The sequence below is a fragment of the Lissotriton vulgaris genome, chromosome 7 (assembly GCF_964263255.1).
Source record: "Lissotriton vulgaris chromosome 7, aLisVul1.2, whole genome shotgun sequence".
In the NCBI taxonomy this organism is placed as follows: Eukaryota; Metazoa; Chordata; class Amphibia; order Caudata; family Salamandridae; genus Lissotriton; species Lissotriton vulgaris.
This window is the reverse complement of record NC_141695.1, coordinates 1,040,461,436-1,040,489,193: the sequence shown is the minus strand read 5'-3', so window position 1 is coordinate 1,040,489,193 and position 27,758 is coordinate 1,040,461,436. Positions and strand designations below refer to the sequence as shown.

Genomic DNA, 27,758 nt, shown 5'->3' with positions numbered 1-27,758 from the left:
CCTGAGGTATATCTGGTCTTCAGGGAGGGAAGCTTGCTGTACTGCTGCCTGAGGTATGTCTGTTCTTTGAGGGAGGGAAGTTTGCTGTACTGCTGCCTGAGGTATATCTGGTCTTCACGGAGGAAATCTTGCTGTACTGCTGCCTGAGGTATATCTGGTCTTCAGGGAGGGAAGCTTGCTGTACTGCTGCCTGAGGTATATATGGTCTTCAGGGAGGGAAGCTTGCTGTACTGCTGCCTGAGGAATATATGGTCTTCAGGGAGGGAAGCTTGCTGTACTGCTGCCTGAGGTATATATGGTCTTCAGGGAGGTAAGCTTGCTGTTCTGCTGCCTGAGGTATATCTGTTCTTTGAGGGAGGGAAGCTTGCTGTACTGCTGCCTGAGGTATATCTGGACTTCAGGGAGGAAATCTTGCTGTACTGCTGCCTGGGGTATATCTATTCTTTGAGGGAGGGGAGCTTGCTGTACTGCTGCCTGAGGTATATCTGGTCTTCAGGTAGGGACGCTTGCTGTACTGCTGCCTGAGGTATATTTATTTATTTATTTTTGAAAGTTTTATAAAGCGCGAACAAGATCCTAGCGGATATCAGAGCGTTGTACATACAGTAAATGTTACTTAAACCGACAATAAGAGCAGATCAAAAACATATGTACAAGGCATATAGTTAAACACCATAATTAGGAGTAACATCCAAAGAAAGAAAGTGTCTTGTGGGTGGGGGCGCATGTGCATTTTGTCACAGGATTTCAGTAGATTCAGTAGAATCAAGTGAACTTGGCCATGAGGATGGCTTTAACTTCCTTTTTAAAAAAGGTAGTGGATGGATTGAGTCTGGTTTCTGGGGGTAGGGCATTCCAAATTCTGGGTGCCATCCCAGAGAAGGATCTGTTATATGTTTTTTTCTTATGGAATTTTTGTGGTGTCAGTAGTAGTTTTGCCGCAATTCTTGAGGATCTGGGCCCACCCGAGATCGTGAATTTCTGTGCCAAATAGCTGGGTTACTGGTGATGCATGGCTCTGTGTGTCATGCAGGCAATTTTCAGCTAGATTCTCGCCTCGAGGGTTAGCCAGTTCAAGGATTGAAGGTCCGGGGAGATGTGGGAGGTACGTTTAGATCCAGTTATGAGTCTTCGTGCGGCGTTGATTGATGCTCTGAGTGGTGCAGTTGATGTTTTGGGTAGGCCACAGAGAGAGACACATCCGTATTCCACTCTGGATATAACTAGAGCTTGTACTGCCTGTTTGAAGTCATTGTGTGGTAAGAAGGGTTTCATTTTCCTCAATGAGTTTATCTGAAAGTTGGCTCCCTTTGTAGCATTGCTGATATGTTTTTGCATGTTTGGGTTATTGTCAGGAGTGATTCATAGTGATTTCGCTCAGTCTACGATGGTAGGTTGAACGTTAAACGCTGTAATATGTTTGATCCAATCTTGCATTTTGGGGATTTGAGCCGAGGGAGATTTTAGTAGGAATTCAGTCTTTAGGGCATTCAGTTTGAGATGATTTTCTGCAAGCCAAATTTGGGTGTTCCTAAGCGCCAAATTAAGTAGTTTGACTTCCTCTAGGGTGTGTATCTTGAGGTAGAGTTGATATTGCACGTTAGAGGCTTGTAGGATTTCAGTGAGGTTCTAGGTAGAGATTAAACAGTGTTGGGGATAGTGCGGATCCTTGCGGGACACCTAAAGATACTGGGACGGGTTTGGATAGGGTGTTATTGACTTTGAATTGTTGTCAGATTTTGGAGAAATTAAGTGAACTAACTAAGCACTGTCCCAGACAAACCCATTCTGTGTTTCAGGAGGTCTAACAAGTTCTCATGTTTGACCGTATCAAAGGCCGAGGAGAGGTCCAGTAGGATGAGTAGACAGGATCTATTTTGGTCGAGTATTTGCAGCCCGTCGTCAATGATGTGTGTCATGGCCGATTCTGTGCTGTGGCATGCACGGAAGCCTGATTGGTGTTTGTTGAGAAGATTAAAGTGATCAATATGTTTAGTTAGCTGTAGGTGCACACATTTTTCCAGCAGCTTGGCTAAGGTGGGGATATTGGAGATAGGGTGATAGTTAGTAAGGTTCGTGGGGTCTGCCGTGGGCTTCTTTAGAATGGGTGAAACCTGGCCTATTTTGAGGGTATCTGGAATGCATCCTTGTTGAAGTGAACTGTTTATGATCTTGGACCAGAGAGGTAAAAGCAGGTGAGTGAGGTCTTTAACTGCGTTTGCCGGAAGTGGGTCAGAGAGGTGGTTAGCTGGCTTCAATGCCCTGAGTATTTTGCCTATGACATCTTCAGAATAGGAGGTAAATGATGACCAGGCTGCATTATTTTTTGGGTTGGGCTTTGATAGGAGTTGGCATGGCGCAGTTTGGGGAACAGGAGGGGTTTGTGTATTGGGTTTTGTGTATAAGGATAGATCCTTTAGGAGGTCTTTCTTGATGGTGTCAGATTTCAAGGTGAAGAAGGTGGAGAATTCTTCGCAGTTTGGCTGCCGGCATTCTACTCTTGTTGACGATGAGGAGTCAACTTAGTTTGAGTTTTGATCAGTTCAAAGAGTTTTTTGGGACGATTTCTTGCCTGATCAAGTTGAAGGCTGAAAAAGTCAGCTTTGGTGCCCTTTGACCTTTTGGAAATATGCGTTTCTTTTTGTCCTGAGGATCTTGAGGTGGTTGGCGGATGGTATTGATCTCCAGGCCCGTTCCGATGTTCAGAGCAAACGCCTGTCCTCGTTGAGTATACCGTTGTACCAAGGTTTTGAGTCTTTCAAAGAGACTCTTTTTAGTTGAAGAGGTGCCACCTCTTCTAATATCGATGACATGGTAGAGAGGTAATGGTTGGTGAGATCGTGTACTTTGGACGATCCTACGGGCGGCAGCAGAAGTTTGGAGCAGGAGGAAGGCAGGCTGTTGAGGTTGAGTTTTCTGAGGTCTCTTTTCCACACTTTTGGTCTTGTGGATTGCATGGAGTTCAATTTCACCTGTTCCTTAATGGTGAAAGTGATGATATGATGGTCTGACCAGTCGCATGGTTGGATCGACTCTAGCTGAATGGAGTCAATTTTAGAGATTACTAATTCCAGAATAGAACCTTTGTTGTGTGTTGGGATGTTGCAGAATTGTGTTATGTCAAGGTCAATAAGGAAATTCTTGAGACTGTTTACTGTTGTATCATTAGGATCGTCCCAATGGAGATTGAAGTCTCCAAGGAATATTTGGGTATTTTGTTGCCCCGTGTTTGCAGATACCATGTCCATGAAATGTTCAATGAAGGTGAGGTTTTCACCTGGTGGGTGATAGAAGATGTGCAGAGAACAGACAGGTTTGCCCTTGCTAGTGATGTTGAGGTACATGTATTCACATGACTGGCAAGAAGGGGAAATGGCTCTATTTACTGAGATACTCATATGATGTATGCAGGCTATACCTCCCTCTGACTTATCAGATCTATCTCTATCTAGTCTGATGATGTTGTAATTAGGTGGGACTAACATGTCAATGATTGGTGTGGAGGATTCTTTTAGCCAGGTTTCGGTTAGCATTATCAAGTCTGGCTCATGTGTGAGGATGAGGTCAGCTATGTCCTCTGCATGTCTGGCAGCCGATCTACAGTTTAGGAGTATACATTTGAGTTTGGGCGTACTGATGGTTGAGGAAGGTTCCTGAGTGGTAGGGATTCTTCTAAGGTTGTTGTTTGTGACGCCTCTTCAGGGAGGAAAGCTTGCTTTACTGCTGCCTGAGGTATATCTGTTCTTTGAGGGAGGGACGCCTGCTTTACTGCTGCCTGAGGTATATCTGGTCTTCAGGGAGGAAAGCTTGCTGTACTTCTGCCTGAGGTATATCTGTTCTTTGAGGGAGGAACCCTTGCTGTACTGCTGTTTGAGGTAAATCTGGTCTTCAGGGAGGGAAGCTTAATTTACTGCTGCCTGAGGTATATCTGTTCTTTGAGGGAGGGAAGCTTGCTGTACTGCTGCCTGAGGTATATCTGTTCTTTGAGGGAGGGAAGCTTGATGTACTGCTGCCTGAGGTATATCTGGTCTTCAGGGAGGAAAGCTTGCTGTACTGCTGCCTGAGGTATATCTGGTCTTCAGGGAGGGAAGCTTGCTCTACTGCTGCCTGAGGAATATTGAAGCTTGAGAAAACATTTTCAGTATATGGACAACAAAACTATTGGCTTTGTTTAAAAGTAACTATCCTTCAGTTGACTCCTGCTCCACTGATCTGTTTCCTTTTCTTATATCTATTGTCAGTGATGGTCACAGAGCAAGGGTACCATGGGTCCAAATGGAAGTAAGGAAATGCACTGCTTCCTCTGATTAGCAGTAAGAACCAGTTACATTGTGGGTGAAGTGGAGTCCTCTCACTCCTTTGCCACTGTGCCATCTCAGAACGATGCAGCTCTATCAGCCCTTTTCGATTGGAACTCTGGACAGGTGGTTGCATTTGCTTCAGGGTCAGTATGGTTTCTTCTTAGCTGTGGGTTTAGGTTATTAAGCAGTCTTTTTCATGTGCAGTCTGATACCTTGGGGTAAAATCCAAGCACTCTTCCTTAACCTTTGACATCATCTCCCTGCTAGTGCCAACTGTCTGAATATTAACGTAGTAATAATTACTGCCCCTAAATAGCGCACTTCACTAGTTCACTTGTTTTTAGGTCTAGTCTGGGCAGGGTATGCGCTGCTCTGCGAGGCAGCTGTTTTGGAGTATAGACTTGAAGCTCCGCCCGCTCTTTCATTGGCTTATGTCATTGTCCTATGTAAATACTGGCTTCCGATTTGTGTATAGGCCTGTTAGTCCCTCCTTATTACAGCCTTGTCTTCGTTTCCTCCCATGATGACTGGCCCTTTTACTTCTGGTATTACAAAGTATGTCTTATTTAGTCTGTAAGCACTATTTTCTTTAATGAGTTTCTCCTGCATGCACAACAGGTTTTCCTGCAAAATTCAGCGCGCAATGCACACTTTCACTTTCGAAGCAGCCGGGACAATGGTGACCGCTTCTTTGAAATGAAATAGGTCTCGCTTTTACAAGAATTCGAGCTTTTGGCATTGTAAATGACAATGCCTGTTATTTATGGGTTAATTATCAAAACAGATAAATAAAAGGCATTGTCATTTACAATGCCAATAACTTAAACTCTCGCAAATGCGAGACCTATTGCATTTCAAATGCTTGTTTGATGCTGTTACGAGTTGAAAGTTATTATCCAACTCATTGGCACTTACATGATCGAACCCGGTAGGAGTGGGTAGGTCGTGGCTGACGCAAAATCTGCTGAAACCATTACATTTCAGCATTGCCTTATGCTTGACCTACCGGGTAATGTTGAAGCCTGGTTAGTCTACAGAATTGGGTAGTTCCGGGTCTAAACAGGTACACTAATAGGTAGATACTTGAATGATGTGAGTATGGTTCTATGTCACCATATTTTATAGTGTAGATAGTCTTACCTCTCTGGTCCTGAAGAATCGCAGGTAGAATATACTTAGAGCGAGGAACATGTTGAACTTCACTTACCAATAGGGGCGCTTAACCCTAAGATATTAAGCTTGGGCGAACGCCTTGTTGCTTGTTTTTACTTGAGGTAGGAGACCCCCAGAATTAAGTTTGCTTTTCCTGGTACTCTGAACTCTATTTTAAATCAATTCCACATCTACACAGTTCCGGCCCCTCACCCCCACTTCACCACACAGCTATTGGAAAAACATCTATATATATATATATATATATATATATATATATATATATATATATATATATATATATATATATATATATATCTATATATATATATCTATATATATATATATATATATATATCTCAAGTCCCAGCCGCTCTCGACACGGCTTCTGTTGGGTGCGGACCTCTTTCTCCCTCCAACTCCCAAAGTCCAGGAATTAGGATGCCATCACACAAAGTAAAGTGAGCAGTGCAGTTTTACTATTCTGCCGTTTGACAAGCACGTGCTCTCCTTGACGCGTTTCGCTCTGCACGCAGAGCTTGATCACATCACGGTCGCCAGTAGGTAGTTATAGTTAGGAATTTTTTCAATGTTAAATCTCAAAATTCTATTTGGAATAACTTTGTCGCCGGTTGACGAATCTGCCTGAAAATTTCCTCAAAATGGCCTTGCGGCGCCCGGTCCTTACCTGAAAGTTTGGGGGGATTTGTCAAGCGGGGGCCGAGATAAAAGGGGGGTCCCAAAACGTGTTTTCCCAATGTTAATTTCCATAGGGCGGTCGACCTCATTTTTAGCCCGAACGGCTGAATGGATTTCCACCATACTTGGCAAAATTGTAGGGACTGGTAGGCCGATGTGCCTTTGCTATGTCTCAAGATATGTGCTCCAGTGGATTTTGAGTAATTTAGGCTAAAAAAAATATATATCTGTAAGCGCGCCCCGGTACGCGCACCGGGCGCGCCACGCGACTTGCGCGCGGAAAGCTGATTGGCTCTCGGGTGTCTGTAAATATTCCAAACAGTTCGGAGCGGCCGCCATCTTGTGTCTCGGTAGGATCGAGACACAAGAGGTGGCTAAAACAAGGGGGGAATTGACCATAATGGGGCAGAGTAGACCCCCCCCTTGACCCCCTAGGTTTGATGTGGGGGCCATAAAAGGGCCCGCGGGGCATAATTTTTTTTTTTTTTTCGATTTTCGCGGGGGAGCGCCCGGTACGCGCACCGCGGAGCGTATCATGGGGGGAAAAAAGAAAGACAGTTTTTAAAAAATGTAGCATTTTCATATAAATTGGAGGTAGTTCTGAAAAGAACTTTTTTTTATTCTTTTTGTTTTATATTTTTTTTATTATTTTTCTGAACATTTTTTTGTATTTTTGAACAATTTTATATTTTTTTTTTTTTTTTAAGGGAACAAACAAAAAACAGGGAATTGGAAATGGCTCAACAGGAGCAAAAAAAAAGAAAAGAATTACTGTTTTCTTTCCTTGCTGCATTGGTGGTCGTCTATAGCATTATTTATTAAGGTGACATAATGTTTTGCCACAGAAAATGCAAAGAAATTTGACCTTGCCAAATTTTGGCTGAATATTTGGCACCATTTGGCGTTCTTCATGACCAGAAAGTGAGGGTAAAGAAGAGGAAGTGCTGGCCACAGGGGGTGGGTTGTTCCGAAGTTCCTGGACTTCAGCCTGGGCCAAATTATTGGGATGCCTCCTCTCCATGTGGCGGATCATGGTAAAATTACCAAAAAAATATATTTCTTGGAGGGATTGCCCCTGGAGAGAACTTTGTCACAAATAAGACGGGTGGCTTTGGGGGCGTTCACCTTTTTTTGGTCATCTGGAAAAGAAAAAAATTGCCAAATGAAGTGCACTTTGACGTGCCTTTGTCTTGGTTCTTCTGGGAGGAAGCGCCTTCGTTGTTGATTCTCCTCCTCTTCTTCCTCCTCTTCTTCTTGTCCTCCAAGAAACTGTGGTGGTGGACCTTCTTTTCTTGGTGGTGGGTTGGTGGGGGGGTGCACCAGCTGCAGCAACAAGTGATGCCATTGTTTCCTCCAAAATAGCTCTTGCTCTCTCAATGAAGAAAGTAAGAATGAGGAAAAAAGGAGGGGGCTTTCATTATTTGGAGAAAAAAATGATGAGAAAAAAAGTGTTATTTTCAAGTCACATGACCCGATGCGCTTACGTTACGCTCTCTGGCGCGCTTACGTTACGCGCTCCGGGCCGCACCGCGGAGCGCTTCCAGGTGCGTTTACGCAGCGCGTCAAAAGACACATCGCCTGGCTACGCGATACATCACGCTTTTTTTAAATATGAAGAAAAAAAATGAAAAATTGAAAGGACTGGTAGCCCGATGTGCGTTTGCTATGTCTCAAGATATATGCTCCAGTTGTTTTTAAGAAAATTAACTTTTAAAAAATATATATTGGGCTACTTTGGGCTTTATATATGTTAGAGCCCAAATGTAGCCCAAATGGAGCCCAATGTAGCCCAATGTAGCCCAAAGATGGCCACCAGAGACAAAAAAATACAAATGTAGCCCAAATATCAGCCAGATGTAGCACAACTATAGCCCAATGATAGTATGTACCAGAGTGTTCTAAAGAACAACTAGAGCGCTAACAGTCTTACTTATAAAGTGAGACTTTTAGTTAGGAATTAGCATTAAAAAAACCTTTGAAATTCACTGAAAAAACCATAGGTTTCACACCAGTTATAGTTAGGAATTAGCATTTAAAAAAACTATTAAATTCGCTGAAAAAACCATAGGTTTCACACCAGTTATAGTTACCTGGAAATTTTACTGGCATAAAACCATTGAAATTCCCACGTTATAGTTAGTTGGACTCACTATAACTTGCGCTTGTAATGCACTGCTGATGACATCACATATTACATCACTCATGACATGGTCAATGACATCACTCATGACATCACTGATGATAGTCCATAGACTAATGTGCAGCCCCTTCTGTAATACTGATGGCGTTTGCACACATGTAACCCCAGCACTATATCTAGAGGGCATTACCTCCTTTGCATGGATCTTAACCCCATGCAAATGAGGGAATCAGTTTGCCTCTGCGCCTGTACTGTATTACAGATGTGGCTGCAGAGGCAAACATGCCCCCAGGAGGCACAGTGAGGGCGTGCCATAGAAAGGTGGCACACTCTCAGTTCGCCACAGAAGGGTGGCACACTCTGTCCTTACGGCAGCCCTCTTGAAGGATGCCCAGACATCTCCCTTCAGGCAGGTGCAGTCACTCACTGAACCAGCATGCAGGGGGATCTCTCTCCCATCGTGAAAGTGCAGGCGGCATGCTGCCTATACTGCGAAACACGGAGCGGCTTTGAAGCAGCTACTCCGTATTTCACTTGAATGCACTGCAACGAGGGTAGCATGAGTTCATTGATGCCCTGAGGGCAGCGCATCCACTGTAATAGGGCACCCTTTCCCTATTTGCACCCGGCGCACCTGTTTTAATGTGCGCCATGACAAAAACAGGGAAAGTGCCCCCGTATCGTAATATGGGCCCAGAAGTCGAATTTTGTGACCTTACTGGCACCGTACGATGTGCACTTTCTTGCATCATGTTTAACCAAGCAATGGGCACAAAGTGTTGAACATGCTCTTGGTGTATAGCCATGGAGTAAGTGTTGTATGAGAGCTAAGGGAGCCACTGAACACTTGACCCCAGTGCCAACGCCTCACCCCTCTTTCGGATTCAAGTAGCAATTCGGGCCGAGCAACGTGTGCGTACCTGTGCTGGAGTCTGAAAATGACGGATAATTTGCAATGTGCCGTAGTGATTTTCTGCTCAAACTGTGCTTCAGTGTTGAAAACGCATTTTCACTTCAGGGACTGACGTCTGTTTTGTTCTCCCCTGTGAAGCTTTCAGTACAGCCCTGGACCTCATCTTGGCCTTGGTGATTGAATGTGCGTGGTCTCAGCGGGCAGGCAATGTCACCTGCATCGTGATTGTCCAATTGATGTGTCTTTAGTCTGCATGACACACATTTGTGATAATTGTAATGCAGCACAAACAGCTCTCCTAGCAACCAGTGAACCACGCATATACTGGCAGTGGGGGCACAATTCCAGGTCCCTCAATATGTAGTCTGCAGCTCTGGCATACTGCTGCTGACTTTCACAGTCGCACACCCCCGGCAGATTGATGAGGGGGGCTGTGTTTTCCCTTTCTGTGCTCCTTCTGCTTTACTACAGGCGGGCACAGGGTTGTGCTAGCATATTCTAGTTACCAGGGACATTAGAAATCCTGTCATTGTATGATATATTTGCACATACGTATGTTCATGTGATTGTTCAACATGTGTGCTGGGTTTCTGTTGACTCTGGTAACTCTGATGGGCGTTTGAAAGGAATCAGTGATACAAAATGCAGGCTGACCACATTTTGATATTAGCTAGCATGCCTCACTTGTGTCATACATTGCTGTTTCCAAATGAAAGCCGTCCAGCACAGCAACATTTCTGATGGATATGCCTACTTGCACTTCTTGATTCTGCCTGTGCACCAGACTCAGTCCAGAAAATTGAAATGGCTCTCCAGTGCCAACATTGGTGCCACAGCTCCAACTCTTCACTAGTGCCTTGGTAACTGAAAATCATAGAGGGACTCCATATACATGTATATGTTATTTTTAATGATGTGAAATGTGCTTTGGAGAGAGAATATGAAAAAAGTTATATTGGCTATTGTATTGTCAATAACTATATTAGGATGCCGTATAAAAGGTATAAGTAATAACTGGCATATTTAGCGTTGTCGGAGAGCACCAGACGAACCCTGTGTCCTTTGGGACTGAAAGGAACATTCTTGTGTGCCTGCCGGCCCCAAAAAGCAACATCACACCTCTCTAGAGCCTGATCTCGAGATCAGTACTGGGACTTGCTTATTGAGCTGTCTTCTTTCTTGCTACCTGTTGGTGTTGCACTGTATCCAGACAACCAATGTGTCTAAGGGTTGTTCCTCTACAAGTGAGTCCCTTCCCTTTAGGGGGATCTCAAGTGGTTTGTGACTTAGTGTGTATCCTATGTTCGGACCTATTTGGTTCAATTTGTCTCATTGTGACTGGCTGTTCATTTTCTTTTCCAGTAGGGGACAGTGTTTAAGTTAAACTGTGGTTGCTGGTGTGGTTTGCGGGATATCCACATATTGGAGTAATGAGGTTTCCTGCCTGGGATAGCTGTTGTTAATGCATGCCCCTGTCCATGGTTTGGATCTCAAGGGAATGCTGACTGGACTGTGTTGCTCATCAGGCATAGTAGTTTGTTTAGAACCAGGACTTTTCTTATTTGAAGCATGTTAAGAGAGGGTGACCATGATTCTCCTTGTATAGTCATCTGCCTTATGTTTCGAGTATTGGTAATTTTGTCACCTGCAACCTTTTTGCTGAGGGGTGATGCATTTTCAGCATTTTGAATTAGGTTAAGGTCACTCTGTCTGCTCCTTGAGGGTAGTGAGGAGTAGGTGATCTCTTACCAACTAGTAGGAGCAAGTATTAGGATACTTCCATTCATCTTATTGATTTGTGAAGGGCCTGCCAGTGAGGCAGTTAATTTGAGTATTTGCTTGCTTCTTAGGTGTTATCTTTTAGGACAAATGTGTCCATGACAGCTATGGCTTGTTAATAGTGGTTGGAAGTTTTGCTTTGGCCATGTCTTGCCACTTGCTTAGGCCTTAAAATGGGCCATGTCCTATTATGGTAAACTATTATTTCCATTTCCAAATTCTACTTAAATGCTTCGGTGTACCTGTTATTGAAGGGCTGACAGCTCCCCACTGGTTTTGTTACCTAGCTTTATAACCATATGGGAGTTGGTGGTGGTGGTTATAGATAAGACATTTGATCTGATGGTTCTTGCCTGTTGGCCTCCTATGTGGGGATGCCTATACTGGGTTGTGTCTTCGTCTGAGCTGCCCTCCCGTTCTTATTTGGTTGGACATCTTACATGCTTCTATTTTTTGTTTGTCTTCTCTTGGTGAGGCCTATCTGAACTTCCTCGTGAGTCGAGTAGTGTCCAATCTTAATGAGTGATGTTACTTTGTTCTTTTCTGTGCTGGCTTTTCCAGACTGTTGTTGTTTGGTGTTCTTGTCGGTTCTTATTCTGTGAATATGTTGGTAGTTTTCTCTTCATCCTATTCAGTTCGTGCTATGGGAGGAGGTGATAGGCATTGAGGGAATTTGAGCTTACCATTCCATTATTATGTTTGGCATTGCTTATCTATGGTACCTCATTTGGCATGTGCTGTGAGGCGGATATAGACAAGTGGTTTTGTTGCAGACTATGGTATCCCTGTGTACTTCCCTGGTAAGACCAGTTCTTTCCCATCTTCCCGCATGTTACGAGTAGTGGATTGCGGCATCATTTTGTTCAATCTGCTCATTGTCGCAGGTCATTGTGCCAGTTTGGACTCACAATGCAGATTGCCTTCAAGAGTCCATGTAGCTGCGGAATCGTCCTTTACTTCTTCCCTTAGCAAGCGTTTAGTCCAAGATTGTCAACGATTAATGACATGCTGAGTTTTCTTCATTGCATAAGCAATTAATTGGTATGTAATATACAACATTATATACATGAAACATTAAAACCGGATAAAAAATCCAATGGTGTGACAGTTCATTTAGATAGTTCTTGCTGGGATAACTGAAGAGTTTTAAATGTAATGTTTGTTATTGGCCAGTTGGAAACTCCCATCTTCTACTGAATAGGTTGAGGAGAAAAGAGCATTTAAGCAAATACACAAAGAATGTAGCTGAATAAGGGAATTACAATAGTTACAAACTGAGGTCACTTCTTAAACACTTTACAATTCATAGGGGGAAATGATCCAGGCGGCCGGTAGTTTTGTAATTCTTGTTTTTCATCTTCTAGAGCAGCTGATAGAATAAGGAAGATTAAAATGTTGCATTCATAGACCTAACGGGTGTGCAGTATCATGAAAGGGTTAAACATGAATCCAGAAATGGGGATGGGGTTGTGGATTTTTAGTACTAAACTGGTACAAAAAGAAGCAGATTTCTTAAAAAAAAAATAAAAAAATCTTTGTATTGATGAAACGAACCGGTTTCTAAAAATGTTCTTGATGCTAAATTGTATTGTATTCATATATCTTGCGTTCGCTGTGAGAATATGAGACAGTCGCTGTACAAGTCTAACAAGCACAAGTCCATAAAAGAACAAGCAACCTGATATTTTAATGTTATCAATAAATAAAGACAGGATTTGGGCTGCAGGCTTTGTCCTGGGTTTATTCTCATACTCTTTTCGTTTTGAACAGAACAGCACTTTCCGGATGTGATGTTAGGTGAAGAATTTCTCAGTCTAAACCTGGACCAGGTCTGCAGTTTGATATCAAGTGACAAGCTCACGGTTTCTTCAGAAGAAAAGGTAAAGACTTTTATATATAGAATGAGGGTTACAAAATTGTTTATCTTCAAAGAGTCATTTTAGTAAAACATATTAGTCCGAAGTTTACAGCTCACACAGCAGTCATAGCACAGATGTATCTACTATACAATAGAGCAGGCTTCTCCAACGAGTTGCTCATGAGCTACTGGTATCTCTCCAGCTGCCTGTGAGTAGCTTTCGTGTGTGCTGCTCAGCAGACTAAATTAGAAGCTTGTATTTGGCTACATTAATAAATGTATCGCAGAATTGAAAAGTGTGTATTTTTCAGAACTTGGTGTTAGCAGAAAACAGCTCTTACTTGGCTGAATATGTTTTTACCCTAATCGAAAAGTGTGTATTCAAGACAAAAATGTGTGCATTATCAAAACTCAGAAGATATTTTGGAGGAAAATTCTTGAATTTCCAAAATATCTTTAAAACGAATATTTCAATTATAAATCATGTAGTTATGCAGAGGCTTATTGTGAGTATTATTATCTTGGTGCCACAAGAATAGCAGCTACGTTGTAGGTACCCAGATTGAGAACACTTTGCTACTGGCAACCCTGCCTGATGCACTGAGGTGAACATTGCTGGTAATGTAGCATAGTGTGGCCACTAATGTAATCTTGTCTGGTGTGTACACTATTGCAACACTAACAGTACTAGGATCATTTTTTATCGGACATAAGTAGCTCTTCTTATAGAAAATGTTGGAGACTCCTAGGGATGGGCCCTTCACATGATGAGTGGTGAAAAACCAGACCTCTCGCAGATCACCGCATTCACCGCATTCAAGTAAGGACTCCATGTCCTCAAGGCCACTATGACCCAGTCGGGGGGTTGTGTTTAATAACCCAGTGCATACTGTGAGTCGGGGTCATGATTCACCTCAATTCACCTCAATTAATCAATTAAAGTAAAATGTCCTAGGAGTTTGTCACTCTTCCAGCGTAACTTTCCGTCCCCTCCACTTAGATCTCTATCGCCCAACCTGCCAGTGCTTTCAAATTTCACAGAACCAGGCCGTTCTTCATTACTGTAAATAAATGGAATGGATAGCCGTATTGAGAATTGTAATCCTTCAACATTGCCTTCTGCAAGGCACTAAAACTATTATGTTCAATGTTTCTTGCTGTTCCATGGTGTTTCCATTTCAGCATTCTTAATAGCACCATTGTGCACCTTTCAGATGTCTTTTCATGAATTCATTTTAGTCTGGCATACAAAGGTTTGTAGAAGTCAAAAATGGACATGATTGCTGTGTCCCTGATGATATTAAGTCCGTTTTTAATCCTACATTCAACATGCCCAAATCCAGTTTCATAAAAGCAATATATAATGTAGTGATTAGTTGGGCTCTTGTTTAATGTGTCTGCATCCGTTTCACTGTCTATCCTCCTAGACTCCAACATTTACTTAGTTCTCCCTGTTTGGGGATTGCACAGCTGAGAGGGCTTCCGATTCCATAGTTTAGCTATTTCTCTTTTGAAAACTTCTGGTCACTTTTAACATTATATACACAAACGGAGGGTACAGGAAGCTAATGAAGGTCCAGTACCCAGGCTCCTAAAACGTAATCACTATATCAAAAAGATACTGTTCCTGCAGGAGAAGGAAAGGAAAGAAGCTAGGCTGGAGAATCTCAGGGAACCTAGTGATTTATTTCTTAGTGCCCTCCCACATCCAAATGGATGTCATGCTTCATCATAGGGTGCGCTTCTCTTCGGGCTTGTGCTGCAATGCCCTACAGACCCCTCAAGAGGGCTCTTTATCAGAGATTTGTTTCATTTTTAGCCGGAATGATGCAGGTATGTGTGAGGCAGCGAAATGTAGCGGGTGGAGTGGGTACAAAGGGAGGTGGATTAAAACTGTCTAAGGGATGCAAAACAGTTTTAATGTAATGGTTCCCTTGGCAGAGTTAAAACTAAATGAAAAGGGGCTACTATAAGGGCTCAATGGACCAAGATCGCCTTAATTTGCATGTGGTCAGGTCAACATGTTTCATGGCCAACCTTTTTTAGGCTGAGTCTGGGGCAGAGGAAGTAGAGGAATGAATTAACAAGTTCACTGGCAACAACAGGAAGCCCAGATGCAGACCAGGAGCCTAACCGCTAGTCTTTAACCTTTCAACTAGGGCCCTGACTGAAGGTGAAGCAGAGGTACTGCACAAAGGTCTGGGATTTGAACCAAACCATGGGAAGACCCATTCCAGTTGACGAGTAAACTTCACCAGCCCTTTTGCAAAATTAGCCTTTGAATAATTTTTCAAGACAGAACGATTCTGATTGTGAGGGATCAGTATCACGTAATCCATCTAAGTTTTCCCTAACCATGGCAATGACAACAGACCATGACCAATAATGCCTATGACAATTGGGAAATGGAATATATGACCTTCTATTGAATCTGACCCCACTGAAAAGCTCACACCAAGGATCCAATCATTGGTAACAGCAGCTAAGGCCTAGGACTCGATTACCAGACATGAAGCAGACTTCCTGATTAACTCGTCTCCATGGACTCCTTACTTTTACATTTTACCCAAAATATACAAGGGGACCTTCCCCCTCCTGGGAGACCCATCGTCTCAGGAATTGGCTCCTTATTGGAGCCACTGAGCAAGTTCTGAGATCACTTCTTTAAGTCTTTGGTAACAAAGACCCCATCGTTCCCAAAATACACCAGTGATGTGTGGAACCTGGTTGCACAGAGAAATCTTCAACAGGATATATTGGCCTTCTGTCAAACTCTATGTGGAAGCCCTGTACACCAACATCCTTCAAGACCCCACCATTGAGGTCATTGAGTATAGCCCCCAAACAAAGAACTGAACTTCAACCACTCCCATTGATTTCATAATCAAATGTGCCACCATCTTACTGAAAAATAAAAATTTTAGATAAAAAAAGTAACCACCAGATGCAAGGGACGTTTTTGGGGAGCAACTTTGCCCCCTGCTTGGTCTGTTTGTATATGGCCAGCTTTGAATGAGGGCATATCTTCACAGACGCAAATACTTAGAAAGCAATCATCCTATCATGGCGACTGTATATAGATGACATTCTCATTTTCTGGAAAGGCAAAACTGCTGAGTTCCAAGAATTATACCTTTGGATCAATTCTCTGAACCTGTTTCTGAGATTTAGCCAATCTTTCTCAGATAAAGAACTACCTTTTGTGGACCTACGGATTTCCATCATTGAAGCAACTCTGTCCAACAAAAACTCAAGATAAACACAGACTGCAACAGTCTGCTTTTGTTTCACAGCCACCACCCCAAAGCCCTGCTGGAAAATCTACCAAATGGACAGTTCCTCCATAAGAATTGTAGCACTTTAAAAAACTATGCATCCAGGCCAAGTCTCTGAGCATTAATCTTGCATCCCGTAAATATCCCTCCAAAACCTTCAATTAGGCCAGAAAGAGAGCATGGAATAACCACCGGGAAGCCTTGCTTAAAACCAACGCCTGACCTACGTAGGATATTTTGACCTGTGTGACCACTTTGACCCCAGATTCAAACCACACACAATGCACAATCGTAAACCACTCGGCAAATGTACACTCTGGATTCCTGGAAGTTCCACAACCACGCTTCACCTTCACGTGTACCCAAAATTTCAAAGACCTGATGGTAAACACCAGATTTGAATCGAGCCCATACAAAAACAGAATACCCTTTGGACTCTACCTCCTGTCACAGGTCATCACCCATGTGGTCGTGTGGGGTTTGCCACTTGACCAAATATACCAAAGAGATCCAACTGGGTCAGGGACCGAAATAGACACCAAGTAGTCATACTAATTGTATTACAAAAATGGTGCTACCTTATCATTTGCCCCTGTGACCGACAATATGTGGGAATGACCATGAGACCAGTAAAAACCAGGATGATGGAGCAATGCAGCAATATATGTTGCAAATGCTGCCCCATTAAAATGTGCGCCCATTTCTGCAATTCTAGTCGCACATTAGATGATCTGAGGTAAGCGATCTTGGAGGCCAACCACCGATGGAGTAACACTAACACTTTTTAGCAGAGAGCAACAATGTGTGTGCCACCTCCCCACCAACAATAAGGGTCTAAATGATGATATACAGTGGTGTGAGGTGTAAACAGTTTAGTTAAGCACCCTGTAAAATGTGCTATACCGTTCACAGGGGCGATATGGACTATTAGGCTGCTGCCTCTTTTCACATTCATTTCTAATTTACTTTTGACAACTCATGCTGGATAATACCCTCATATTTCCCTCAAATCTCTCCCAGTTATTGTATACATAACCTCCCTGTCACACATGCCCCTGGCGAGGAGATAGCTCACAATCCACTCTATTGAGAGGTTACTCGCCTTTTGGTGATTTGTCTGGCTTACTGTCCCTTACATTAACTTCTTTATGTTGGGGGTTTGCCACATACACTTTCTAAAAGGAATTGATAAGACAGAAAAAGAATGTGACTTTAAAGACGTAGAAAAATACCTTATGTGTGTGCGGAAAACGAGTTGTGACTGTCACACATTTCACAATCAAGAGATCAGTCCCACTAAGTGACCTTCCACTGACGTCCTATTCAGTGCGTGGAGACATTAAGAAAGCATTCGTCTTGATCAGAAGATGTGTAAATGTTTTGGATCATGCCTATGTAGAAAAATCTGTGTGAATTTGGTTGGGAAGTTATTTATTAGGTGCTAAAACATACGAATTTTGTAAAGCCTCTACCCACAGAACTTACATGAACGTGTTCTTGCAAAACCTCTGCTACAAAAAGATGTCCCTGTCGATATGCTCTTCTCAAATGTTCAACATTCTGCAAAAATACCACAAGGAATTTGCTGAAACAAAATAATAGTGTGAATTATGAAAATGTGTCTAAAACAGGAGTGATAAACATTATTCTTTTTTCACATTCAGATCAGAAACATTATTTGGTGTATACATAAGTATTAAAAACCATTATTATTTATTTCATTTCCTAAATGTCTCTTTTTCCTCTATTATAGCCGCCATTATGGAAAATAGTGGAAGGGTTGCTCTGAAGAGTTATTTTATGTCTCTATAAGACTACCTGACCCTCAACACCTATGTTTTGACACCAGAATAAAGTATAAAGGTCTCATGGTTCCTGAAATATTACTGTCTTAAACAAGAGGAACCAGGAGCTATATTTAAGCAGGTCCTGTACACATGCTCCAAGGCAATATTGAGAAACCGAGGGGGTGTGCAGTTCTTAAGGGTGGGGTGGGAAGCTAGGTTTTTTCTACAGTGTGCCCTCACACACTCCGAAGGGATCACTGACAGAATATCGACAGTCAAAATATCGACTTGCCAAAATATCGAGGTAAAAATATCGAATGCCTGAATATCGACTTCCAATCTACAAACAGGTAAGTACAAAAATATCGACTCCAAAATATCGATATGAAAAAATATAGACACTCAAAATATCGAATTTTTTAAATATCTTAAAAGTAATTTAAAACTAATATAATAATAAATATAATTATTTTAAACATACTTAAAATACTTAAATAAACTTAAAATTAATAAATAATTATTGTAATTAAAAAAAAAAAAACGGGTGTGTGTATGTATGTATGTGTATATATATATATATATATATATATATATATATATATATATATATATATATATATAATCACGGCACCACAACAGTAAGATAGTTTAATTTATATACATATTATTAACAAAACACATACAATATTTTTTCCGTTGGATAGCAAGAGGGTTAAATTTACTATTCCCACTCCAGAGAGTGCAACAGTAGGGAAAGCGTTGGATAGCGTAGGGGTAAAAATTACTATTCCCACTCCAGAGAGCGCAGCAGTAGGGAAAGCGTTGGATAGCATAGGGGTAAAAATTACTATTCCCACTCCAGTAAGTGCAACAGTAGGGAAAGCGTTGGATAGCGTAGGGGTAAAAATTACTATTCCCACTCCAGTGAGTGCAACAGTAGGGAAAGCGTTGCATAGCGTAGGGGTAAAAATTACTATTCCCACTCCAGAGAGCGCAACAGTAGGGAAAGCGTTGGATAGTGTAGGGGTAAAAATTACTATTCCAACTCCAGAGAGTGCAACAGTAGGGCAAGCGTTGGATAGTGAGAGGGTAAAAATTACTATTCCCACTCCAGAGAGTGCATCAGTAGGGAAAGCGTTGGATAGTGTAGGGGTAAAAATTACTATTCCAAATCCAGAGAGTGCATCAGTAGGGAAAGCGTTGGATAGCGTAGGGATACAAATTACTATTCCTACTCCAGAGAGTGCAACAGTAGGGAAAGCGTTGGATAGCGTAGGGATAAAAATTACTATTCCCACTCCAGTGAGTGCAACAGTAGGGAAAGCGTTGGATAGCGTAGGGGTAAAAATTACTAGTCCCACTCCAGTGAGTGCAACAGTAGGGAAAGCGTTGGATAGCATAGGGTTAAAAATTACTATTCCCACTCCAGTGAGTGCAATAGTAGGGAAAGTAAATACTTCATATATAAATATAAATAACATCAATATTAATGCCAATTACAAAATAATTAAAATATTTTACAATTTATAAAGTATATTATTTAATCAATTGAAATTACAAATAAAAATTAACTAATAATGAAAAATTACCTACTAATACTAATTATTTACCAATAAATAAATTTACAATATAAAAATAATTAAAAATTAGACGTTGTTTTAAAATTTAATTACTTACAATTAAATTACTTCCCAAGATATTCCCCTAAACACACACAACCAACTGCAGAAAATGTTATAAAAGTAACATATTTATCAATTAATCAATTACAATAAATTACAAAATATATTTTAATTAATTGACAATTATTTTTAAATAAATACCAATAAATAAAATAACATATTTAATTCATTATAATTAAATTACTTCCCACCCTATTCCCCTATAAACCCACAACCGGCTACAGAAAATAAATTACTAAAATTAACATATTTATCAATTAATCATTTAAAATTAATTACCAATGATATTTTAATTAATGACCAATTAATATTTAATTAACAATTAATTCTAAATAAATACCAATAAATAAAATAGCATATTTAATTAATTATAATTAAATTACTCCCCAACTTATTACCCTATAAACCCACAACCCGCTACAGAATTATATTACACAAAAATTAAAAATTTATTTTAACTTACCTTAAATTTGATATTTTTGTTGTCTATATTCTGTCTAGTCGATATTACGTCCATTCTATATTTTTGATTTGATATTATGTCCATTCTATTAGATATTAAAATGTTCTAGTCGATATTTTGGTAGTCTATATTCTGTCTAGTCGATATGTCTATTCTATATTTTTTACTTGATATAATGTCTAGTTGATAATAAAAAATCGATATTTTGACTCTATACCACTCCGCAGCATGTCATGCTTCATCATTGGGCCTGCTCCTCGTCAAGCCAGGGCTGCAGTGCCCGACGGGCACTTGCGAAGGGGCTCTTTGGCGGAGATCTTTTTGAACATGAAGCCGTAGGGTGAGTGTGGGTGTGTGGGCTGGATAGTGCAGCGAGTGAGTAAATTAAAATAGGTCTAGAGCCGTATAAACTAATTATGTTTATTACCAGGGGGCACTAGCCTAATTAAAAGTAAGAGGCTCAAGCTGGATGTAATGATCCTATGAAACATGTCGACCCTATACACCGCTCTAGGCCTATAGGATCATTACCTCCAGCTAGGGCCTCTTACTTTTAATTAAGCTTGTGTCCCCTGGTAATAAACATAATTAATTTGGACTGCTCTAGACCTATTTTAATCCACTCACTCAGTCTGAAATAGGGTATCTTAGTGCTGGGGAATCAAAACTAAAGCATACTAAAAACGATGGATGGAATGCTTGAGATTCATTCCAGTCTTTACTCTGTGCAGCATCCCAATCCATCGTTATTTTGCAGGGTCAAGACTGATTTTCATTTGGCTGGGTCCAAACTGAGGAGGCATCGTGGGTGAAAAAATATGGACTGGGATGCAGCCTGATTGATTGCCAGTGGCTGAGATTAATTAAAGCATTTCAACCATCCACCTTTTTGCAGTTGACGCACTAAGGGGCCGATTATGATCTCGCACGACTTGGATCCGGAGGGCTTTCCTAGCGAATTGCACTCCTCGAGTCCGATTCCGATGCACCCATATGGTGACAGACTGTTCGCTCGGACTCCCATTGAACTCTATGGGAGCCTGTATACCGAACAGGTACAAAGGCTCCCATAGCAAAAAAGGGTGGGTGGGGAAAAAGCGTATACCCTGTGGCAGGCACCCCATAGTGGCCGCCACACTGTGCATTCATGGAAAGGGGGGACCATGGGTACCCTTACGGACCGATTCAGAGGGCCCCGGGTGAAGGGGGCCTGCTACAGGATTTTCACAGCAGTTTCACCTAGCTGAGACCGAGTCGATACAGCTGTCCGAATCGCGCATCGTGTTCGCTCGTTCGGAAGCCAGCTCCATTGCGCGGCACGATTCGGCTACGAACAAGTCGGACTGACAGGATCAGGTTCGGAAACGATTCGGTTGATGCGGACGAGATCTTCGCATTGTACTTGGTCTTTCGGAACGGGAGAAGATTTGGTCGGAAACATAGGCTCCAAATCGGATTTGCTCATTCCGGAACCTGTCTGGAGGCATTTCAAACGAGATCGTAATCGGCTCCTTAGTGTGACTGGTACGCCCAGACGTGGGTCCCAAGCTCACTGAGCCACTGGGGCACAGCTGCACCTGGCTGATGAGTCATAACCGGTACAAAACCAGTTGTGGGTTGCTTGTGTTCTGGTTCAGGGAGGACCTGGCTTTTTGGGATGGAATCTACCATTGGAGCAGATCAAGACTGATTTGCATATTGCTGGGTCCAAACTAAGGTGGCATTGTGGGCAAAAAACAATGGACTTAGATGCAGCCCGAGCAATTGCCTGTAGCTGAGATGAATTTGAGTATTCCGTCCATGACCTTGTTGCAGGAGAGTCAAAATTGACAAGAGGGGAGAACACCAAACAGACTGTTCTAAGTTTAGATCTGAAAGCAGATTCATGCAGGTGGAGCTGAGCTTGCGAAAAAAAGAGTTTGAGAAATTTGATTCCAGAAAAGCAAAAGATCTGCCACCTCCAGTGTGGAAGAACTTAATGGAGGGACCAGCTTGGCTGTGGAGGAGCGAAGACCTTCTGGGAATTCAAGGAATGAAAAGTGCTTGAGGTATTGAGGGTGCAGAAAAGCATGCACCGCTCATTTATCAGGGATCTTCTTGGTACTGGTAACCAGTGAAACTTTTTCAGGTGGATTGATGTGTGAAAACAAAATTAAGAACTAAATGGACAGCCACATTTTGGACTCATGGGAGTTTGAACATCCTAAGCTTATGAATGCCCAGATTTAGCAAGTTCTCATCGTCAGTATGCCCGTAACTAAGCATGCACAAAAGTTATCTTGCAAGATATGGGGAACATCGGAATCACCTTCCTAAGCATTTTGAGTGAGTAAAAACAGTGTCCATGTGTCTGCTCTATGGTGTTTTCTGCAGAGTGCCTTGGTTTTCTTTAGCGGGCTCGTCCAACTACTTTAACTAGCTTGCAGTTGGCGTTACAGGTCCTACGCACTGTTTCCCTACCCGACGGCAGGATCACTGCCCCGAAACTGCTCCCTCGATGTCCTTGAAGGCATGGTTGGTCCCCAATATGTTGTGCTCCCGCCTCAGATTTAACCCCTACAGAAGTGTGTTTGCCTTCCTTTTATTTTTGGAAATATTATATTGAGCGATGTTACTTTACTTATAACCCAAATTAGACACTTGCTTCGTAATGAACTGATGTCTAAAAACTGCGTTTCTTCTGTGGGTAACCATTGCTTTTGCCAGAAAACACGTGTAGAACAGGTTGACCGCTGTATGACTGGCTCTACTCTTCCTTGGTTTCTGTAGTACAAAACCCTGCAGCCTCAGCTTCCACTGAAAGCTCCACCCTGCGCTGCACACTGGGACAGGAGAGCCCGGGGCTGACTTTCTGATTAGGCTCCCCTCTTTCCTGAGCTTTGAGGAGTTGAGTGAATGGCTGGATTAAGGTAAAATTGTCTCTGTGTGCCTTAAGGCATCATGAAGCTGCAGTGTGAGGTGGAGGTCATTAACCGTATGCTACCCACCTTCGGCATGAGGAACCAAGACAAAGGCACCCGTGCTGTGCTGTCCATTGGCAGACCGTGTTCTCCAGAGCAAGTCCGGGGACAAGAGTGCAGCTGCCTACTTGAGGATCTGCACTCTTAAAGATGAGGCGGGATCCAAGTACAAAGTAAGGGCTCACTACAAGGGGCTTTGGTCGGGTGCAGCTTGTGTGGGGCTGTGAGGGGGGGCGACCCAGCAGAGATATTGCATATGGTTAGCAAAAACAAAAAAACACTAACGTCCCAAACTAGCACCTGCCTTTACATCATTTATAAAACTTAAGCTCACTGATGACCATTGTTGATCTTCTCAGTAGGAATATGTTTCAGGTATATGTCTTGGACCACGGGTACTCATAGTACGGCCCGCGGGCCGCCAGCGGCCCGGCAAGCCTTCCCTGGCGGCCCGCGGACCTTGGACATATCGTACCAGTTTTTAACATTATTTTTTAAAAGAGTGTCTGCAAACACAAGATGCAGCAGCGTGACTCGGAGACTCTGCTGCTCTGTTTGGGCCGGCCGGGCGATGGTTAGAGTGGAGCAGCAAGGGCCTAAGAGGTGAACAACACAGCCTCATTAACATGATAATGGTCTTTTAAAGTCCTGTTAACGTGCTCGGTGCGGCTGCGTGTGTGTGTGTGCTCCGAAGCGGTCTCAGCCCGGGCTGAAACAGAGGCAGGGTGATAATATGACAGAGGGAGTGGGAGGGAAAGGGAGGGAGAGGGAAAGAAAGGGAGACAACGTGAGGGAGGGAAAGGGAGACCGGTGAGGGAGTGAGAGAGAGAGGGAAAGGGAAGGAGGGAAAGGGAAGGGGAGGTAGGGAAAGGGAGTGACAGAGTGAGGGAGTAAGGGAGTAAGGGAGGGAAAGGGAGACAGTGAGGGAGTGAGGTAGGGAAAGGGAGACAGAGCGAGGGAGGGAAAGGGAGGGAGGGAAATGAAGGGAGGGAAAGGGAGTGACAGAGTGAGGGAGTGAGAGAGGGAAAGGGAGTGACAGAGTGAGAGAGGGAAAATGAGGGAAAGGAGGGAGGGAAAGGGAGTGACAGAGTGAGGGAGTGAGAGAGGGAAAGGGAGTGACAGAGTGAGAGAGGGAAAAGGAGGGAAAGGAAGGGAGGGAAAGGGAGGGAGGGAAATGAAGGGAGGGAAAGGGAGTGACAGAGTGAGGGAGTGAGAGAGGGAAAGGGAGTGACAGAGTGAGAGAGGGAAAAGGAGGGAAAGGAAGGGAGGGAAAGGGAGGGAGGGAAATGAAGGGAGGGAAAGGGAGTGACAGAGTGAGGGAGTGAGAGAGGGAAAGGGAGTGACAGAGTGAGAGAGGGAAAAGGAGGGAAAGGAAGGGAGGGAAAGGGAGTGACAGAGTGAGGGAGTGAGAGAGGGAAAGGGAGGGAAAGGAAGGGGGGAGGGAAAGGGAGTGAGAGAGTGAGGTAGGGAAAGGGAGACAGAGTGAGGGAGTGAGAGAGGGAAAAGAAGGGAGGGAAAGGGAGTGAGAGAGGGAAAGGGAGGGAAGGGAGGGAAAGGGAGGGACAGAGTGAGTGAGGGAGTGAGAGAAGGAAAGGGAGAAAGAGTGAGGGAGTGAGAGAGGGAAAGGGAGACAGAGGGAGGGAGACAGAGAGAGAAAGGGAGCGAGAGAGAGAGATGTGTGTAGGCCTGGTCTGGTGGCTCAGTGGATGAAGGTGTCCGCTGCAGGGACCAGTGATCAACCTCATGATCAGTTTTTTTTGTTGCTCTAGCCCCGCCCCCTCCCCCACTGACCCTGCCCCCACTGGTGCAGCCCTCAGACATAAACCACAGTGTAAATTTGGCCCCAGAGAGAAAGTTTGTGAGTACCCATGTCTTGGACTGTAAGCTTTGTGCTCTTGGACACGCTCTAAATTTAGTGTAAACACTACTATCCCGTTTTATAAACTTGAATCTACATAGCTACCAAGTTTTTTGTTTGCTTTTGTGTGACACTTCTTTGTTTTCGGTGCGATTGTGCGTGACGCTTTGACACTTTACTGCAAGCAAAACAGGTTGTCTCCCTGTAATTAGATATATTTCTAATATATCCCTGTTGTGCGGCGTAATGGTCTGTTAGTAGCCTTAAAGCAGTACCAGTGATGGTTACAGCCTTATCGAGTCTGCTCAAGCTTCTGTATTGTAGTCTTCAATATCTTGGCATTTACAGACATCACTTTATTTCTCCACATCTGTACCAATCTCAATAACCCCTACACTCTAAGTGCCAGCAGATATGCAGATTCCTTTGCTCGTGTTAAGTGTACCCCTTCATTCATAGATACTCTGAATCCCTCATGCATAATAAGAAACGCAAAGCACATTGTGGTCAATGCTTCTCGTCTTCCTCCTGCTGGATTTATTTTTTACTGGAAGAACATACTTTTAATTAAGGAGATGCCTAAGTTTCTCCACAAGTAAAATTGAATCCCCAATTTTTTTTAAGGCTTTAGATTATTGCTGGTTTTGTATTACTTTCCCGTAACACCTTGGCTTGTTTTATTTTCCGTGTTCTTTCGTTATTGTTCAGTAGCGCCGGGGTGCCAGCAGATATGCAGATTCCTGTGCTCGTGTTACCTACAGCTAACACATGGTAAATTTACAGCCTTTCTGTGTTTAACATTTTTAGGTCGAGCAGACCTACATTCAATGCGTAAGCATTGAAGGTGTCTGCTTTAGACCTATTGTTACCCGTATTTAGGAATGAAGACACGACTCAGACGCGCACTTTTGCAGTCTGTTTTGACCGCAACTCACAGCCCCTGCTCACACACAGACCCAGCCAGCCCCCACCCCTCTGCATGCACACACACACACACACAGGCGTGCGCACACATACACACGCTGCCGCCCCCCACCCCTCTGCACACACACAGACACGCACGCATACACACGCCGCCGCAGCCCTCTGGCTCTGGGGAGATGCCGGCACTATCGTTGGAGTCCCACACTGGGGACTCCAAATACCATGGCCCCCGCAGCCCGCAACATTACCAGGGGGCACTAGCCTAATTAAAAGTAAGAGTCCCAAGCTGGATGTGATGATCCTATGAAACATGTCGACCCTATACACCACTCTAGGCCTATAGGATCATTACCTCCAGCTAGGGCCTCTTACTTTTAATTAAGCTTGTGTCCCCTGGTAATAAACATAATTAATTTGGACTGCTCTAGACCTATTTTAATCCACTCACTCAGTCTGAAATAGGGTATCTTAGTGCTGGGGAATCAAAACTAAAGCATACTAAAAACGATGGATGGAGTACCTCCTGTCCCCAGAAACGCAAGCACGGAGCCCCACTCACCGGGACTTCTACTCCGCAGGACTCTTCCGGGGAGACAACGTGCCCAGTCAGGTCCCGCTCCGGGGCTGCTCCCTCCGGCGTCAACGGGCACAGGGACACCGGCACTCTGCTCCTCGGCTTCCCGGGCGGACGCCTGCTGCACGCAGGGCTCTCCTCTCTCTGCACCGGAGCCGTTTGCCAGCCACTGCAGCCTGCCTCCTGGGAAGCTCCGGTCGCGTGTCCGGCCCCGCCCCCGTCCCAACAAAGGTTGCCTGGCTTCCTGTTGAAGCCGGGCTGCGGCAGTGAGTTTGCTTGTTTAGTATTGTCGTGAAAACTCAACGATTTTATACTATGTCAACATCACCTTTACTTGTACAGGGTACGTTCGCCTTTGGATTTCTTGCAAGTGAAATTTACGATGTTTATTGTTAGCCAACTAAATGCTGCTCATTTTATCTACCTGTTCCCTTGAAGTCCAACATTAGTCTGCTGAGCCACCATACTTCGTACAGCGTTGTCTTGTGATCCTCAACATGCACCATTGATCACAGCTGTTAAAATATGTTGCTTCCCAGTTTTTTTTTTACAGTTTTTTTATATACCGCAAACTTGACTCGAAGGATCAGAACACTTTACACGAGCACCAGTTGCTTTACATGAGGACACATTCCTTTTTTTAGGCACGTGGAGATTACGTGATTTGCCCAGAATCACAGGATGTTGCGCGTCCTTGCCGAGCCTGGAACTCTGCTCCACAGATTTGAGGTCGACCGCCCTAGCCGTTATGCCAAATCCTCTCCGCCAATTGATTGGCTTTCATCTGGCTTACACTTGTGCTAATAGTTTTACAGACACGATGCACAGGAAGAAATGCTTGATACAGATTTTCTGAACACAGACTAAAAAAACCAATTTCCCATAGGACCAGCGAAGCAGTTTTGTGACAAAAAACAGACGTATTGGTTTCCTGTCGCCGTTTATGTCCGTGTCACATTCAAGGCTGAATGTGTTTATTGGCTGTCCCAAGCCAGTTTATGAACCTTTAACTTCGACGCGCATCCGTGCGCTTGATTTGACAAAATGGATACATGAATTGTGTGTTCACATAGTGCTTCAGCCACGTTAGGTACTATGGTCAACTTCTGAGAGACAGACAAAAAGCAGTTTGTAATAGAAGTTAAATGTACAGATCACCCCAGAATGTACAACATTTAGATATCCATGAATGTAACCTGAACAAGCCTGAATGCCATTGCCAGCAACTGCTTATGTCTCAAGAAAGATTTCATTATCTGTAGATCTGCCTAGATTACCTACCTGTCTAAAGACTCGGATATCTTCTTTCCTCATCCGCTCTCGTCTTTACCCTTAACACACTTCCTTTAACTTAGTTGTCATGGAAAGGGAGTGCTGAGTGGACAGAGAAAGA

The 27,758-nt window shown here is 43.3% G+C and overlaps 1 protein-coding gene across 2 annotated transcripts in view; it reads left to right on the top strand.

Moving 5' to 3' along the window:
- Positions 1-27,758, top strand: part of LOC147702891 (kelch-like protein 3) — a 530,880-nt gene that overhangs the window by 330,893 nt on the left and 172,229 nt on the right. For both annotated transcript variants that reach the window (XM_086931483.1, XM_086931484.1), the window contains exon 6: positions 12,755-12,864. In XM_086931483.1, coding sequence (XP_086787609.1) covers positions 12,755-12,864 — 110 coding nt within the window. The remainder of the gene's footprint in view (positions 1-12,754; positions 12,865-27,758) is intronic.